Raw genomic sequence first — 16,015 nt, 5'->3', positions numbered from 1 at the left:
AACATGGAAGTGGTTTTGTTCGTATGGTACAAGAGAGTACTTGACAAGTGCCCGGGTGACGAAATCGCTAATGTTTGCGGGCAGCAACAAAAGCAAGACTGCGAAGAGGTGATAGAAAGTGCGCATCGGCAAAACTCTCCCGATCTAAGAAAATACACGAATTAGTGCCCGATCTAAGAAAATACACGAATTAGTCGATCACGCGTACTTATGCTCATTCATGAGATTGACAAGCTAACCTAGCCTCTCAATGGTTTTCCATTCTGAAACTAAATAGCTAAAGTACAGCCATTCCATGCTTACAAATTACACAAGAACTCTGTAGCAAACTCCAGGAGGAAAAAGATAAGAAACTAAATCACTTATGGCGGATCAACATGATTTGGGGAGGAAAAATAAAGGGTGATAAAAAAAATCTAACTTAAGGGGGGTTATAGAGGCATCGTGCATTTCTTCTGTGAATGTCCTAACAAATGGCAGCGGCCACACTGAACGATCCTCTTAGGGCGCTTCAAGTTCTCCACTCGCAGAACCTTCTTTTTAGGCCTGCCAGGGGGCCGGCGCGTCTTGGGTGGGCGTATAGTGATGTCAGCCTTGGCGCCTCCACCATCAGTTCCCTCACCAGGTTCCTTCCACAAGCTCCTATCTGGAATGGGATTTATCACCTGCGAGTATGCTTCTCGGTAACTAGCCACGGTGAAGCATGGCTCAGCAAATAAATGGACGTTCTGACCACAGGAGATGAGGGCAGCAGCAGCATGAGCACAAGGCAGTCCATAGTGTTGCCAACGTCGACATGAACAAACACGAGTTCTTATGTCCACAATGTTTGTACGTTCAGTCGAGACGATCTCAAACTCAACTTCATTAGCACGAAGTACCTGATAGCAGTGAGCATCTGCGATTGCCTCCAGAATGCGCTTCTCTGCAGATGGAACAAGAATTGATGTCCATCTCATGCCCACCTCCCGGCGTTGGTCAAACCATAATGTAAATTGATGACGTATTTGTTCCATCATCTGCACAATAGGCAGCTCATGACATTCAAGAGCCCAGTTGTATAATAACTCTGTGATCCCCAGGGTGAAATGCCCATATCGGACACCCTCAAAGTAAGCCACGGCCCATAATTGAGGAGGGAAGTGTTGAAACCAGGGTATGACATCCTGTGAAATCTCTATCATCTCTGTGATCTTACTTTCGAACTCGGCTGCCGTGAGGGCATACACCGCATTCCAGAATATATTAACCAACTTTGAGTTCTTGAAAGTGTCACGGAAGTTTTCGCTGACATATCTCAAGCAGAAACCGTGGAACGCGCTTGGAAAATGCGTTTCTACAGCTTCAACAATGCCCCTTTGCCTTTCAGACAAAATTGTAAGCCTAGGCATGTTGTCAGTATTCACACCCAAAAGCTTCCGCAACTCCGACATGAACCACATCCAGTTCTCCTCAGTTTCCGTGTCAACAACAGCAATAGCCAACGGAAACAATGAGTCATCAGCATCGACAGCCGAGGCACAGAGTAATGTCCCCAGGTATTTTCCTTTCAGATGTGCTCTGTCAATCTCCAAGAGTGGCCTACAAGCATTTATGAATCCGTATATTGATGCGCGATAAGAAATGAAGAGGCGGTGAAAGCAGTTTTCTTGTCCAGTGGCAAAAACGGATGCTATGCTTCCTGGGTTTGTTTTCCTTATTTGCTCGCAGTAGGCAGGAAGAAAGCGATACCCTTCTTCAAAAGTACCATGAAGTGCAGCCATGCCACGCTCCTTTCCCCGCCAGGCTTGCATGTAGGAGACAGCAACTCCATGTTGATCACGGATATCTTGCAGAATTTCCTTCGGTTTGTACTGTGGATTGTCGCGTATGCGTGCTTCAACAGATCTTGCCACCCAACCCACTGATGCTTGCTGGTGATGGAGGTTGTGAACTCCTTCACATGTGTGCTCTCCATGCAGGGTTCTTATAGAAAAAGTTGGGACTCCGGGGCACTTGGCTACATGGATACGCCATGGGCAACCTTCTTTAGAGCACTTGGCTATAAATCGGCTGCGATCTGATTTAACTATTCGAAGATCAAAATGCAGTGCAATGGCAGTATCTTTCAGAGTCCTCCTGCAAGTTTCAACATCGGGAAATTCTTGACCAATAGCTAAAGGATAATTGGCCAAGGAAGCATCGGCTACAGCAATTGATTGATCAGCATGTTCATGATCAGCAAGTCCTACAGCTAGAGGATGATCAGCATTGACGATGCTTAAAGATTGATCGGCCATAAATCAGTGAGAAGGTCTATTTCCAGTCAATTTAAGAGAATTTTTCCATCCTCTCTTAAATGGATGTATCCAGACGTGTGCAGTAAGAATGCACACTACACAAACCTCCAAAGGAAAGTAGAATCTGCAATGGACTATCAAAAAATGAGGAAGAAAGCTCATCCATAGAAAGAAATACAAAAAGTAGACAAAATACCAGTTAGCCTTGCGAGACCAAGTTGCTTTTAAATTTCTCCTGTGGTAATCAGCGAATTCGTTTGAAGGGAATTTAGGAATTGCATGAAATATTTCAGCAGCAGAACAAGTCCAGAACTCGTCCTGCACGGCAGAATAGAAATGAGAGAGCATAGAGATAAGAAACCGTCATATTGAGTGTAAGGAGTAATAGCATTAGATGATGCCAAAGAGGAATAGCCAAAAGTATGCATTGAGGTTACTCACACAGAGAGCCTAGAGGCTTTTAACAAACAAAATGGAGTTCAAACTTATAGGAGAGGTGCTATGTTTTGCTCGGATTTGAATGCAAATCAAAAGAATACAAATGCACTAACATCCAAATGACAGAATTTGTCGATAGTCAATTCCGTAAGACGCACCGAAATCTTTGACTCGCAGGAAAACAAGAAATATAAAATTGACATTTAGTGCATAAAGACACCCTGATGAATATCTACGTTAAAGCAGCCAAAGCACACAGATCAAAAAGTTTTGCCTTCCATGACACAATGTGATTAGAAGATGATATGCCAATGGCAAGCAACTCAACTGGCATGAGCAACTTCTAATTGATCACGTACCATAAGAATAGGATGCAAATGAGCTCAACAACCATGCAAAAAACTTAAGGTATGCAAGATTGAGGCCCCACTTCAAATAATGAAACCAGGGAAAAAAAGCCTTATTTCGTAATCTTAGCTTTACGTCTCTAATTCTAAGAAAGAACATGCTCCTTCTTGACCAAACGGCCTACAAAAAGGGGGAAGCTACTTCAACACAACCATCTCTACCCAAACTCCCCATCAGTTGAGAGGCCTCACTAACTTGAGATTCAACAGCTTTGGGCAAAGTTTTGCTCTGTTGGGATCCTATTTCTGCTATTCAGATATGTTTCACCCAATTTCTCTGGTGACCTGACATTTGTCCAACATGTCCTTCCTTGCATCCCTAAACTACGAATTTCTAATCATTTTATAGTACACCAATGACTTGTCCAGTCCATTTATGGGATATTGAACTTAATAATAAGTCCTGCACGTAAATAGCTGGTGATCTCAAAATTCAACTATTTAATGCTTAGTCTATTAAGTTGTCATTGCTCTTCATTGGATCACTCGACAGTGCAGATTTCCTCCCGTGCTTGTGTATCTCCAGATGAGATATATCTTTATGGTACAAACCTAAAACTGAGCAAGAGATCCTATTTAAACACACATAAGTAGAAAGGCCTCGCTTGCAAGAGGACCGGCAGTTCTATCCCAAGTAACTCCACACTAAGTGCATTCTCTGTCATACGATGACTAGAACGATGTCAGTATCAGGATATAACCGTACTTCAAAAAAATTTATCAAGCAGAAGAAAATAAACGATTCACCAGAACCCAACACGTAACATCAGGAGCCAAGCAGGTTATTTCCCGGTCCTCAATCCTCTAGAAGTGAGACATTTCGTCTCAATCTTCACTTCAGCATACCACCCGCTTTAGTTATGGCCAAATATCGACTCATTAACTGAAAAGACTCGACGTAACTTTTCGTGAGAAAGCCCGCCATCCCAATTAGGAAAAATGAAACTAGTTCGAGGAAAGAAGGTGTCAGCTTCATATGGGCTATGAAGTTGCTCCGAAGTACTCCACGAATTGTAGGCAACTACATAAAATGTGCAAGGATACAAAAAATTCGGACGGCAACAGACGCTCTAACCCCCATTCCTAATTCGAAAGCAAATCATATATCTTTCCCCATCGGTCACGGCAAAGTCGTATCGGCCAACGGTAGAAACACATCAATTACTGCTCAATTTATCCAAATGGCATTAAATCGAAGAGAATTTACTCATTCATTCATAAGCTAAACCCGTCATTTCCACGAATTCGATATACATACACCACTACCCAAGTCCCCCAAAAAATTTGACGCATCGAAAAGCCATTAGATCTCTAACAAAAGTCACCACAGCCCGCGCCACGAAGATCGAAATAACGTCCAATCGACCGAACATCATCCACCAGCAACTAAAGCTGAAATTTTTAACGAGAGTGACTGACTACTCAAGAGCAACGGAGGGTGGCTCCAGCTCGATGGGGCGATCCGAAACGAAGCGAAGATTCATCCGATATCGTTCAAACAGCTCGAATAAAGGACAGAGACGATATTCCGGCGAAGCTTCGACATCGTCGCACCATCAAACGCGACGGAAAAATCCGAACCCACGAAGCGAAGCGAAGGGAAGGAGAGACCCGACGAGGACTCAAACCTGAATTGCGGACCCGGCGAATCGAGGGCGAGGAGGATCGCCGGAGGAGGACGACGGCGGCGGCGGCGGCGACGGGCTGCGGCGGTATCAGAGCTCGCGATAGGCACTGGACGAGGATGGGGTGCGGATTCTTAAATTAGGGGTTCCGTACGGGGCAAATCGGTCTTTTCAGGGTTCGCGAGCGTAAGGACGGTCCTGAGACCATGGCAGGGATGCCAATGGGCCGGGTCGGATCGGATCTTCCCCACAAACCCGACAGCATTCCTGAACCCGAGCCGAAATACCACCCGACCCGAGATGACAGTTAGGCTCGGGTTTTCTCCCCCGACACCGGAGCCGTTGGAAAACATCGTCTTATTCTCTCGAGCATAACTTGCATGTTGTCAAGCGAGTTTGATTGGATCTGCTTTTGGATCGGTCCATATTTGTTTTTGCACCCCCAGATCAAAAAATGTCTCGAAAGGAACTTTTGTCCGATACAATGTCGGCAATTTTATGTTTTTTAGGGTCGGGATAGGGATGGCAATGAGGTAGAGCGGGCGCGGGGATTTGCATCCCCTTATCCTCTCCACACTATTGTTAGAGATGTCCCGTCCTTGCCCAATGCCCCAAGCAAGGTATATTTACATGCCCCATTCCTAACTCTAGCGAGTATGCAGATTTCCAAAAAAATTTCGAACTTGAAAATTTTAAGATGGATTCTTCAATGAACATAATTAATGGGCGGCGCTATTTTCACTACTTATATACACCCGATTTTCACCAAAAAGTCAAAATTGCCCTCAATCAATTAATTGCAATTTTTTCTGTTACTATGTAGGATTTACTTACCAAAAAGTATTTTTTTTTTTAGTTTTTCTCTTTCTATGTAGGATTTAGTTACCCAAAAGACAAAATTTTCCGTGTATATTAAAAGGCACTATATTTGTTTAATTGTTAGATTTTACTTCTGCAAAAATTAGTTTTGTCGAAAAGAGGAATTTCCAACTTAATTCTTTTCTACGTTGTCAATCAAATTTACGGATAAATTGTCCAGTAGAATCTAGAAATAGTTTGACATAACAATTTTTTAGCACAATCATTTGTTTATAAAGTTTCACTTTTTTTATTGTGTATATCACCATCGAATCCCATCTTATAGGGGTCTCTCTCTCTCTCTCTCTATATGTATGTATATATATAAGGGATGATCAGATGAAGCAAATTTTTTTAAAGATTTTTCAAAATAAAATTACAATTAAATTCTCCAATGTAAAACCTTAAAGATGAAATTAAATTAAATCAAAACATTGCATGAAAATTAGATTTTTTTTAAAATACCAGTGACATCTCATTATTTTGGATTAACAAAAATTAATATCATATGCAAAGTGTTTATGAAAAAGACATCATGATGTCTTATCATGAATAATAGTTTTAGTGTATTCCAAGATATATCTATAACATCTTACATGCTTTGTGTGTCACGCCCCGAACCCCAACGGGCTCGCGACACCTCTTCAACTGTCGTATTGAACGCGACGTCCCAGAACGGGTCGCCGACCCAAACGAACCACGCAAGCGGAAGCAAAATAAAACAACCTAGACAACTAACAAGATGACAAAAGGATAGCACGAAACAATAATTTCATAAAGCAGTCATTAATACAAAACAGTAATCCAGGCTACCAATTTAAAAACCACAATTTTCAAAAGGGGGCGGTGGTTTACAAGCCTATCTCCTCTAAAAAAATATACTCAAAAGACAGGGTAAATTGATCTATCCTTCAATCCCTGTAGTACTCTGGCGGCATCTTCAAGTCGATCACGGTCGCGGATCTGAAAGTGGTTATATAATAACCGTGAGAATATTTCTCAATAAGCAGACCCCTAAACCCCACATAGGCCAATGCGTACCCAGACGAGTCTAAAAAGGCAATCTAATTATTCACATAACAAATTTCATATAATGTACTTACCTTGTCTCAAATCACACGCTAGCTCTACACATTAGTCAAATCACTGTAATACAATAACACTTCACGTACATATCACAATCACTCGAACGTCATTCACACGTACATTCACCAATTCCATTAGGTACAATACACATGCGCATTCATCTAACTTTTTCATGACCCGGGTCAACACCCCACAGGTCCTTTCTCGCCACCCGCGTCAACACGCTCCAGGCTGGCAGCCCTCCGATCAATCCGGGCTTTATCCCGCGTCAACACGCTCCAGGACCATTCTCACCACCCGGGTCAACACCCTACATGTCCTTTCTTACAACCCGGGTCAACACCCTACAGGTTGGCAGTCCTCCGATCAATCCGGGCTTATTCAATCAACCACACACGCCATACAATTCACTCGAACCAAGTGTCGGTCACACGTCAAGCTAACACAAGCACATCTATCACTGTAATTCAAGCTCACATAGACTGTGTCAACCCAATCACAGGTGACCAACATGAATGACAGCCAATCGAGCATTGAATCACACACAAACAACCAATGCTCTTGACATAGATTCCACCATCAAACAAGCCATAAGTTCAGCCACAATTTCAGTCGTAACCCGCCACAAAATCAGCCACGCTTAGCAAATCAAACAACCGAGATTCTAACAATTAAAATCACAAATGCACACTCGCAATCGGTTATCTCAAGGCAACAACAACTAGCCATAGAAACAACGAATATTATACGCCAATGGAGTTTCAAATCAACCTACTAACCCGGCATTAATTCATCGCGACACGACTCGCCACTCCGACACATATTAATCCGCATTTCATTCAATAACCCAACCAACGTCACTTCCTCATCCCGCTAAAATCCAGCCATCAAAATAACCATCGACATATGCGATTCGGGCACCAAATCAGCCCACACATCCAGCAACGCTCAACCGAAACATAGCTCGCCATTCCAACACGATTTAACGCATTTAACTCGATAACCCAACCGATGTCACTCCATCAAACCAGCCATTAAGGCCCGCCATACTCAATCACCGAATCAGCCATAAACAATTCAAAATCCAGCCATCATCAGTCCACAAATCTAGCAACCCAATCAGTCCTTAAACAGCCCTCAATCCACACTAATTGCTCCCTAAACAAGTCTACTAGTATCCAATGTCCTAGACAAAGTTTAGGGAGTTGCTTACCTTGATTTGAGCAATAAAATGAAGCTGGACAGCGGGGAAGTCGTTGGAACGGCGGCGGCGGCGGCGATTGGCGAGGCTCTCGGCCACAGCCGGGCGACAAGGAGGTCCTATGAGGCAAACGGCTCGGCGGCAACAAGGGAGAACCGGGGCCTCGCGAAACAGACAGCAGGCTCCGGCGTTCGGCGGCGGCCACGGCGGCGATGGGAACAGGGGCGGTGAAGGTAGAACAGGAGGAGGAGAGCGGTGACCGAGAACGAGGGGGGATGGTGTCGGGTTGTCGGCCCGGGCGGTGGGGTGGCGGTCGGCGGGCCGAGGCAGGACGACGGTTGGCCAGGGCGGCTCGCGCGGCGAGCAACGCCCGACACGGCCGATCCGGCCCAAGCCGGGAGGAGAGAGAGAGAGAAAGGAGTGACGGGGACGGTCGGCTCGGACGATCGGCGGCACGAACAGCGGCTCCGGGTCGACAGGAACACCGGCTAGACGGGCGGTGAGGCGCGCGGCGACGGACGGCGGCACGGTGGAAGACGCGCGCGGAAGGGTCGGGAAACGAGATCCGGAACAGAAGGGGAGACCAGCCGGTCGGGCGGCGATCGGGCGGACGGCGGCGCGGCGGTCGAGCTAGTTGTCGACGGCGGCGACGCGCGGCGGCGGCCGCGAGCTCAGGGCGGTCGGCGTCGGTAGCGGGGAGAAGGAGCGAAGCGGGGAGCGAACGTGATGCGGGAGGAAGGAGGAAGAAGAAGAAAGAAGGGAGAAGGAAAGGAGAGAGAAGAAGAGAGAGGAGAGAGAGAAGGTCTGAGGAAACAAATGAGCGTGAGGAGACACGTGGAGGGGGCCATCGTGCGCGAAGCGAGGGGGGAGAGAGAGAGAGAGAGAATAGAATAAGAAATAATTTGAAGATTCAAATATTATTTGCAAACCGATGGTCCAAATTCAAAACCGAAAACGATCTACCGGTCCAAAATAAGCCTCGCATATAAAAATGGACAAAGGCCAAATTAATTAGACCAAAATATAACGAGGGAGGTCTACTAGTCCAAATTCGCACGTGGTCAAAAACTCCCCTTTTTCCATCATTCCTGAAAATCTCAACGTTGGCTACCATAATATTGACACCGTCCAATTTATTTTGTCTCGAAACTCCCGGAAATCGACTGTCAAGTTCGGGATCCAAATAACGGCCAAATTTGATCGAGTGCGATTCTAGCGAAATCTCTAATTTAAAATGATCATCGGGAGTGATCAGTTCCCGGGCGAGATTTTACTATAAGCACACTGACAAATTACTCGTTTTATAAATCCCAAAAATGGGCCGAAATTCGGGATATCACAACTCTTCCCCCTTACAAAAATTTTGTCCTCGAAATTTACAATCTAACCCAACTACTCAAATAAATTGGGGTACTGACGTCGCATTACTTCCTCGTTTTCCCAGGTGGCGCCTTCCGTCCCGTGATGTTCCCAGACAACTTTGACCAACGGAATAGTCTTGTTTCTCAAAACCTGCTCCTTTCTGTCCTTGATTCTTACTGGCTTTTCCACGTACGACACCCTATCGTCCACGTCTACCACCTCATGATTTAGCACGTGGGTTGGACCTGGTTCGTACTTCCTCAACATTGACACGTGGAAGACGTTATGAACCTGCGACAAATTCGGTGGCAAGGCGAGACGGTAGGCCAACGTCCCAATCCTTTCCAAAATCTCAAACGGGCCTATATACCTTGGACTCAGTTTTTCTTTCTTGCCAAACCGAGACAGTCCTCTCATCGGCGAGACTTTAAGAAACACATGGTCGCCAACCTGAAACTCTAACGGTCTACGCCGTCGATCTGCGTAACTTTTCTGACGGCTCTGAGCTGTTCTTAGCTTTTCCCGGATAATCTTTACCGTTTCCACTGACTGCTGAACCAACTCTGGGCCCGTTATACTTCTTTCCCCCACTTCATCCCAACACAATGGCGTTCTGCAAGCTCTGCCATAAAGTGCCTCAAACGGTGCCATCCCGATACTCTGCTGAAAACTGTTGTTGTAGGCGAACTCAACAAGGTGCAACTGTTCTTCCCACTTGCCTTGAAAATCTAATACGCACGCTCTCAGCATATCCTCTAAGGTCTGAATAGTCCTCTCAGACTGCCCATCCGTCTGCGGATGATAGGCCGTACTGAACTGCAACTTTGTTCCTAAGGCTGCTTGCAAACTTTTCCAGAAATTCGCAGTAAACCTGGAATCACGGTCCGAAGTGATTGTTACCGGTATTCCATGAAGACGAACTATCTGTCGTACATATAAATCTGCCAACCTTTCTAGCTCAAGGTCCTTTCGCACTGCCAGGAAGTGCGCTGACTTGGTTAGTCTGTCCACTATCACCCAAATAGAGTCGTGTCCTCTCTGGCTCCTTGGCAATCCCGTTATAAAATCCATTGTAATATGTTCCCATTTCCATTCTGGGATTTCCAACGGCTGTAACATCCCACCAGGCTTACAATGCTGTGCCTTCACTTGTTGGCACGTCAAGCACTTAGCCACATGTCTGGCCACATCCGCTTTCATTCCGTTCCACCAATAGTGCTGTCGGAGATTCTGGTGCATTTTTGTGATGCCCGGGTGAATACTATAACTGCTCCTATGAGCTTCCGATAGAATCTCTTCCTTAAGTCCCAAATCATCGGGCGCACACAACCGTCCTCGAAACTTAAGTATTCCATCATCTAACACTTGGAAGTCCGGTTTCCTTTTAGTGCCATCCATCTCCAGAATTTTCTGAATCTCAGGGTCCGTAGACTGCAACGCCTTAATCTTGGCTTGCACTTCCGGTTCAATCCTTAACGTCGCCATCAGACTAGAGAGGTGTCCTACCTCAAATTTGAACTCTAAGTCTCGCGCTCCTTCCAATAAAATCCATTCTTTGACTAATAATTGCGCGATGCTCGATTTCCTGCTCAAGGCATCCGCTACCCGGTTGGCCTTCCCAGGGTGATACAATATGTCACAGTCATAGTCCTTCAATAATTCCATCCAACGTCTCTGCCTCATGTTCAATTCTTTCTGCGAAAACAAATACTTGAGGCTCTGATGGTCCGTGTAGATCTGAAACCTTTCTCCACATAAGTAGTGCCTCCAGATCTTGAGTGCAAAAATAATTGCTGCCAGTTCCAAGTCATGGGTCGGGTAGTTCATCTCATGAGACCTTAATTGTCTCGATGCATAAGCAACCACCCTTCCATTTTGCATCAGCACACATCCCAATCCTTTGAGCGAAGCATCGCTATAAATCTCATACCCGCCCGGTCCTGAAGGAATCGTCAACACTGGCGCCGTTGTCAATCTCTGCTTCAATTCCTGAAAACTCTCTTCGCACTTTTCCGTCCATTCAAACTTCGTTTCCTTCTTAAGCAACTTCGTCAGCGGAGTGGCTATCGCTGAGAATCTTTCCACAAATCGCCGATAATACCCTGCCAGTCCTAAGAAACTCCGAACCTCAGTAACCGTCGTCGGTCTCGGCCACTCCATTACTGCTTCAATCTTTGCCGGATCCACAGAGATTCCTTCTCCGGAAATTACATGCCCAAGAAATGCCACTCGGTTCAGCCAAAACTCACACTTGCTAAACTTAGCATACAATGCATGCTCTCTTAACATTTGTAAAACCTTTTCCAAGTGTACCTCATGTTCCTCGAGGCTCTTTGAATACACCAAAATATCATCTATGAAGACAATAACGAACTGATCCAAAAATTCCTTGAATACCCGATTCATTAAGTCCATGAAAGCAGCAGGGGCATTAGTCAGTCCAAACGGCATTACCGTAAATTCATAATGCCCATACCTCGTCCTGAATGCCGTCTTTGGGATATCCTCCTTCTTAATCCTCAATTGATGGTACCCCGTCCTCAAGTCGATCTTTGAAAATATCGATGCACCTTGCAACTGATCAAACAGGTCATCTATCCTTGGTAGTGGGTACTTATTCTTAATGGTCACCTGATTTAACTGTCTGTAGTCTATGCACAACCTCAAAGATCCATCTTTCTTTCTCACGAATAATACCGGCGCTCCCCATGGAGACACACTCGGGCGGATAAAACCTCTATCTAGCAACTCCTGCATTTGGACCTTCAATTCCTTTAATTCAGACAGTGACATCCTATAGGGCGCTTTCGAGATCGGTTACGTCCCCAGGGGCTAACTCAATCACGAACTCCACTTCTCTATCGGTGGCGTGACCGGCAATTCCCGAGGAAAGACACCGGGAAAATTGCACACCACGGCTATGTCTTCTAGCCTCGGCTCTCCAGCCGTCGAATCAACTACATTTGCCAGAAATCCCTGGCACCCTTCATCAAGAAGCTTGGCTACTTCGAGCGATGAAATCCAAGGGATCGAGGTTCCTCCTCGGTTTCCCACAAACTCAAATCTAGGATGTCCAACCGGATTAAATTGGATCACCCTGCTACTACAGTCCATAATAGCTCTCTGTTTGACTAGCTAGTCCATACCGACAATCACATCAAAGTCATGCATAGATAAAACCGCCAAATCTATTCTTCCTTCCCTATCGCCAATCACTATCTTACAATCGGGACATCCAAACGCAATCAGCACTTTATCATTTAGTGGAGTAGTAACACACAGCATAACATCAAGCGATTTCGGCTCAATCCCAGATAATTCAACGAACTGCTCAGATATAAATGAATGCGACGCCCCCGGATCAAACAAGGCATATGCAGCATGATCACAGAGAGAGACCGTACCTGTGACCACGCCAGGCGCGTCCTGAGCCTCCCTCCTTGCCATTGCATACACCCGTCCTTGGGCCGGCGGCCTATTCTGGTTGGCCGGCTGAATAGCTCTAAACTGATTCTCATTCCGGGGCGGCAGAGGTAGTAGCGCAGGCGACCCAGCTTGTTTATTATTGGGGCATTTCTTGAACTGATGGCCCACTCCGCCACATATAAAACATGCTCCACCCCTATTCAGGCAAGGTCCGCTGCCATGCCTCCCTCCACATATCCGGCATGAGGCATTCTGGTAACGATTTGGCTTTCCAATATTCCTCCGAACAGGAGGAACAAAACGGCTATTTCCTGCCATGGGTCTTTTCCCAAATTGACGGTTGTCCCTAGTCGGGACATACCGCGATCCAGAAGCTGCAGCCCGGTCCGTTTGATCTCGCTCAATTGCCTGAGCCCGTTCATAAATCTCATTATAGCCCCTCAAGTTCAGTGAGATCATTTGACTGCGAAGGTTCGGCTTTAGCCCATCCCGGAACCTCCTAGCTTTGTCCGTTGGGTCCTCCACCATTCTGGGGGCAAATTTGGACAACCTTACGAACTCGGCTTCATACTGATCCACCGACATCTGACCCTGGTGAAGTCTCATAAATTCCGCCAATTTCTGCTCTCGGGCGCTTTCCGAGAAGTACTTGCCATTGAAGGTCTCAGTGAAGATGGTCCAGTTTGGAGCAGTACCAGCAGGGAATACTTGACCTCTGGTGGCCCTCCACCAATCACTTGCATTGCTCTGAAGCTGGTAGACTGCTAATGTTACCTTTTCTTCCTCAGTACACCCTAGCACCTCAAAAGCCTTTTCTAGCTCTTCCACCCATCTTGGAGCAGCCTCAGCATCGCCTCTCCCATCAAACTTAGGGGGTTTCAATCTCAGAAACTGCTCTACCAGCTTAGACATTGGCCTAATCGCATTTACTCGCACTGGACCAGGATTTCCACCAATCACATTATTCCCTTGATCTCCATTATTCCCAACAATCTCGCTGGCAGCTGCGGCGACGACAGTAGCACTTCTTTCCCCCGTCTGTCTACCCGATAATATTCCCGCTTCTTCGAGCGCCCTCCAGATTTCATCCACCCTATTATCCTCCATAACTCCAGCTAACGGGGCTATGCGACCTCGACCTCGACCTCTACCTCGACCTCGACCTCGACCTCGACTGCTCATCTTACCGATTCTCACAAACGCTCACCTGCTGAATTCCACGCAGGAATTAAAAACCTAGGCCAACTATACCGGTCTAAGTCCTAGGCAGTGAATCACAACACAATTCACTAAGCAGGCAGCCAATCACAACCGACAACCAATCACAACCAACATAGTTCGTGCACTTACCTCAAGTCCTGACGCACCTGCACCTCACATAATATTGTATCAAAAATCACTTAGCAAATCACAATCACACAGTCTGGGGTACGCATGGCACACAAATCTCCCTAATTGGCTACCCCAAAGTCATCGCTCCTTATCACTCCAGGTTTCGACCACTTGGATCGAGCTAACCTTGCTCTGATACCAAATCAACAGGGATGTCACGCCCCGAACCCCAACGGGCTCGCGACACCCCTTCAACTGTCGTATTGAACGCGACGTCCCAGGACGCGTCGCCGACCCAAACGAACTACGCAAGCGGAAGCAAAATAAAACAACCCAGACAACTAACAAGATGACAAAAGGATAGCACGAAATAATAATTTCATAAAGCAGTCATTAATACAAAACAGTAATCCAGGCTACCAATTTAAAAACCACAATTTTCAAAAGGGGACGGTGGTTTACAAGCCTATCTCCTCTACAAAAATATACTCAAAAGACAAGGTAAATTGATCTATCCTTCAATCCCTGTAGTACTCTGGCGGTATCTTCAAGTCGATCACGGTCGCGGATCTGAAAGTGGTTATATAATAACCGTGAGAATATTTCTCAATAAGCAGACCCCTAAACCCCACATAGGCCAATGCGTACCCAGACGAGTCTAAAAAGGCAATCTAATTATTCACATAACAAATTTCATATAATGTACTTACCTTGTCTCAAATCACACGCTAGCTCTACACATTAGTCAAATCACTGTAATACAATAACACTTCACGTATATATCACAATCACTCGAACGTCATTCACACGTACATTCACCAATTCCATTAGGTACAATACACATGCGCATTCATCTAACTTTTTCATGACCCGGGTCAACACCCCACAGGTCCTTTCTCGCCACCCGCGTCAACACGCTCCAGGCTGGTAGCCCTCCGATCAATCCGGGCTTTGTCCCGCGTCAACACGCTCCAGGACCATTCTCACGACCCGAGTCAACACCCTACAGGTCCTTTCTTACAACCCGGGTCAACACCCTACAGGTTGGCAGCCCTCCGATCAATCCGGGCTTATTCAATCAACCACACACGCCATACAATTCACTCGAACCAAGTGTCGGTCACACGTCAAGCTAACACAAGCACATCTATCACTGTAATTCAAGCTCACATAGACTGTGTCAACCCAATCACAGGTGACCAACATGAATGACAGCCAATCGAGCATTGAATCACACACAAACAACCAATGCTCTTGACATAGATTCCACCATCAAACAAGCCATAAGTTCAGCCACAATTTCAGTCGTAACCCGCCACAAAATCAGCCACGCTTAGCAAATCAAACAACCGAGATTCTAACAATTAAAATCACAAATGCACACTCGCAATCGGTTATCTCAAGGCAACAACAACTAGCCATAGAAACAACGAATATTATATGCCAATGGAGTGTCAAATCAACCTACTAACCCGGCATTAATTCATCGCGACACGACTCGCCACTCCGACACATATTAATCCGCATTTCATTCAATAACCCAACCAACGTCACTTCCTCATCCCGCTAAAATCCAGCCATCAAAATAACCATCGACATATGCGATTCGGGCACCAAATCAGCCCACACATCCAGCAACGCTCAACCGAAACATAGCTCGCAATTCCAACACGATTTAACGCATTTAACTCGATAACCCAACCGATGTCACTCCATCAAACCAGCCATTAAGGCCCGCCATACTCAATCACCGAATCAGCCATAAACAATTCAAAATCCAGCCATCATCAGTCCACAAATCTAGCAACCCAATCAGTCCTTAAACAGCCCTCAATCCACACTAATTGCTCCCTAAACAAGTCTACTAGTATCCAATGTCCTAGACAAAGTTTAGGGAGTTGCTTACCTTGATTTGAGCAATAAAATGAAGCTGGACAGCGGGGAAGTCGTTGGAACGGCGGCGGCGGCGGCGATTGGCGAGGCTCTCGGCCACAGCCGGGC

The 16,015-nt window shown here is 45.9% G+C and overlaps 1 protein-coding gene across 2 annotated transcripts; it reads right to left on the bottom strand.

The window, feature by feature from the left end:
• Window positions 1-240: 240 nt before the first annotated feature.
• Window positions 241-4,865, bottom strand: LOC115694365 (uncharacterized). 2 transcript variants are annotated; one of them, XM_056303997.1, is made up of 3 exons: window positions 4,753-4,865; window positions 2,476-2,597; window positions 241-2,413 (listed from the first exon to the last, which is right to left on the bottom strand). In XM_056303997.1, exon 3 carries the CDS (start codon window positions 2,277-2,279, stop codon window positions 432-434), a length of 1,848 nt encoding a protein of 615 aa, XP_056159972.1. In that variant the 5' UTR covers window positions 2,280-2,413; window positions 2,476-2,597; window positions 4,753-4,865; the 3' UTR covers window positions 241-431. The 2 variants fall into 2 exon arrangements, with proteins under 2 accessions (XP_056159972.1, XP_030477353.1); XM_030621493.2 differs by having other exon boundaries at window positions 241-2,403.
• Between the last annotated feature and the right edge of the window lie 11,150 nt (window positions 4,866-16,015).

This window comes from Syzygium oleosum, unplaced genomic scaffold (genome assembly GCF_021117445.2).
Source record: "Syzygium oleosum isolate NSW1041296 unplaced genomic scaffold, Sole_v2.1 Sole_v2.30, whole genome shotgun sequence".
NCBI classification, from domain to species: domain Eukaryota; kingdom Viridiplantae; phylum Streptophyta; class Magnoliopsida; order Myrtales; family Myrtaceae; genus Syzygium; species Syzygium oleosum.
The sequence above is the reverse complement of the archived record's forward strand: the minus strand, read 5'-3'. Positions and strand labels throughout refer to the sequence as shown.

Coding starts and splice junctions, on each gene's coding strand:
- LOC115694365 (XM_056303997.1), bottom strand. CDS start 2,279: ATGGCCGATCAATCTTTAAGCATCGTCAATGCTGATCATCCTCTAGCT.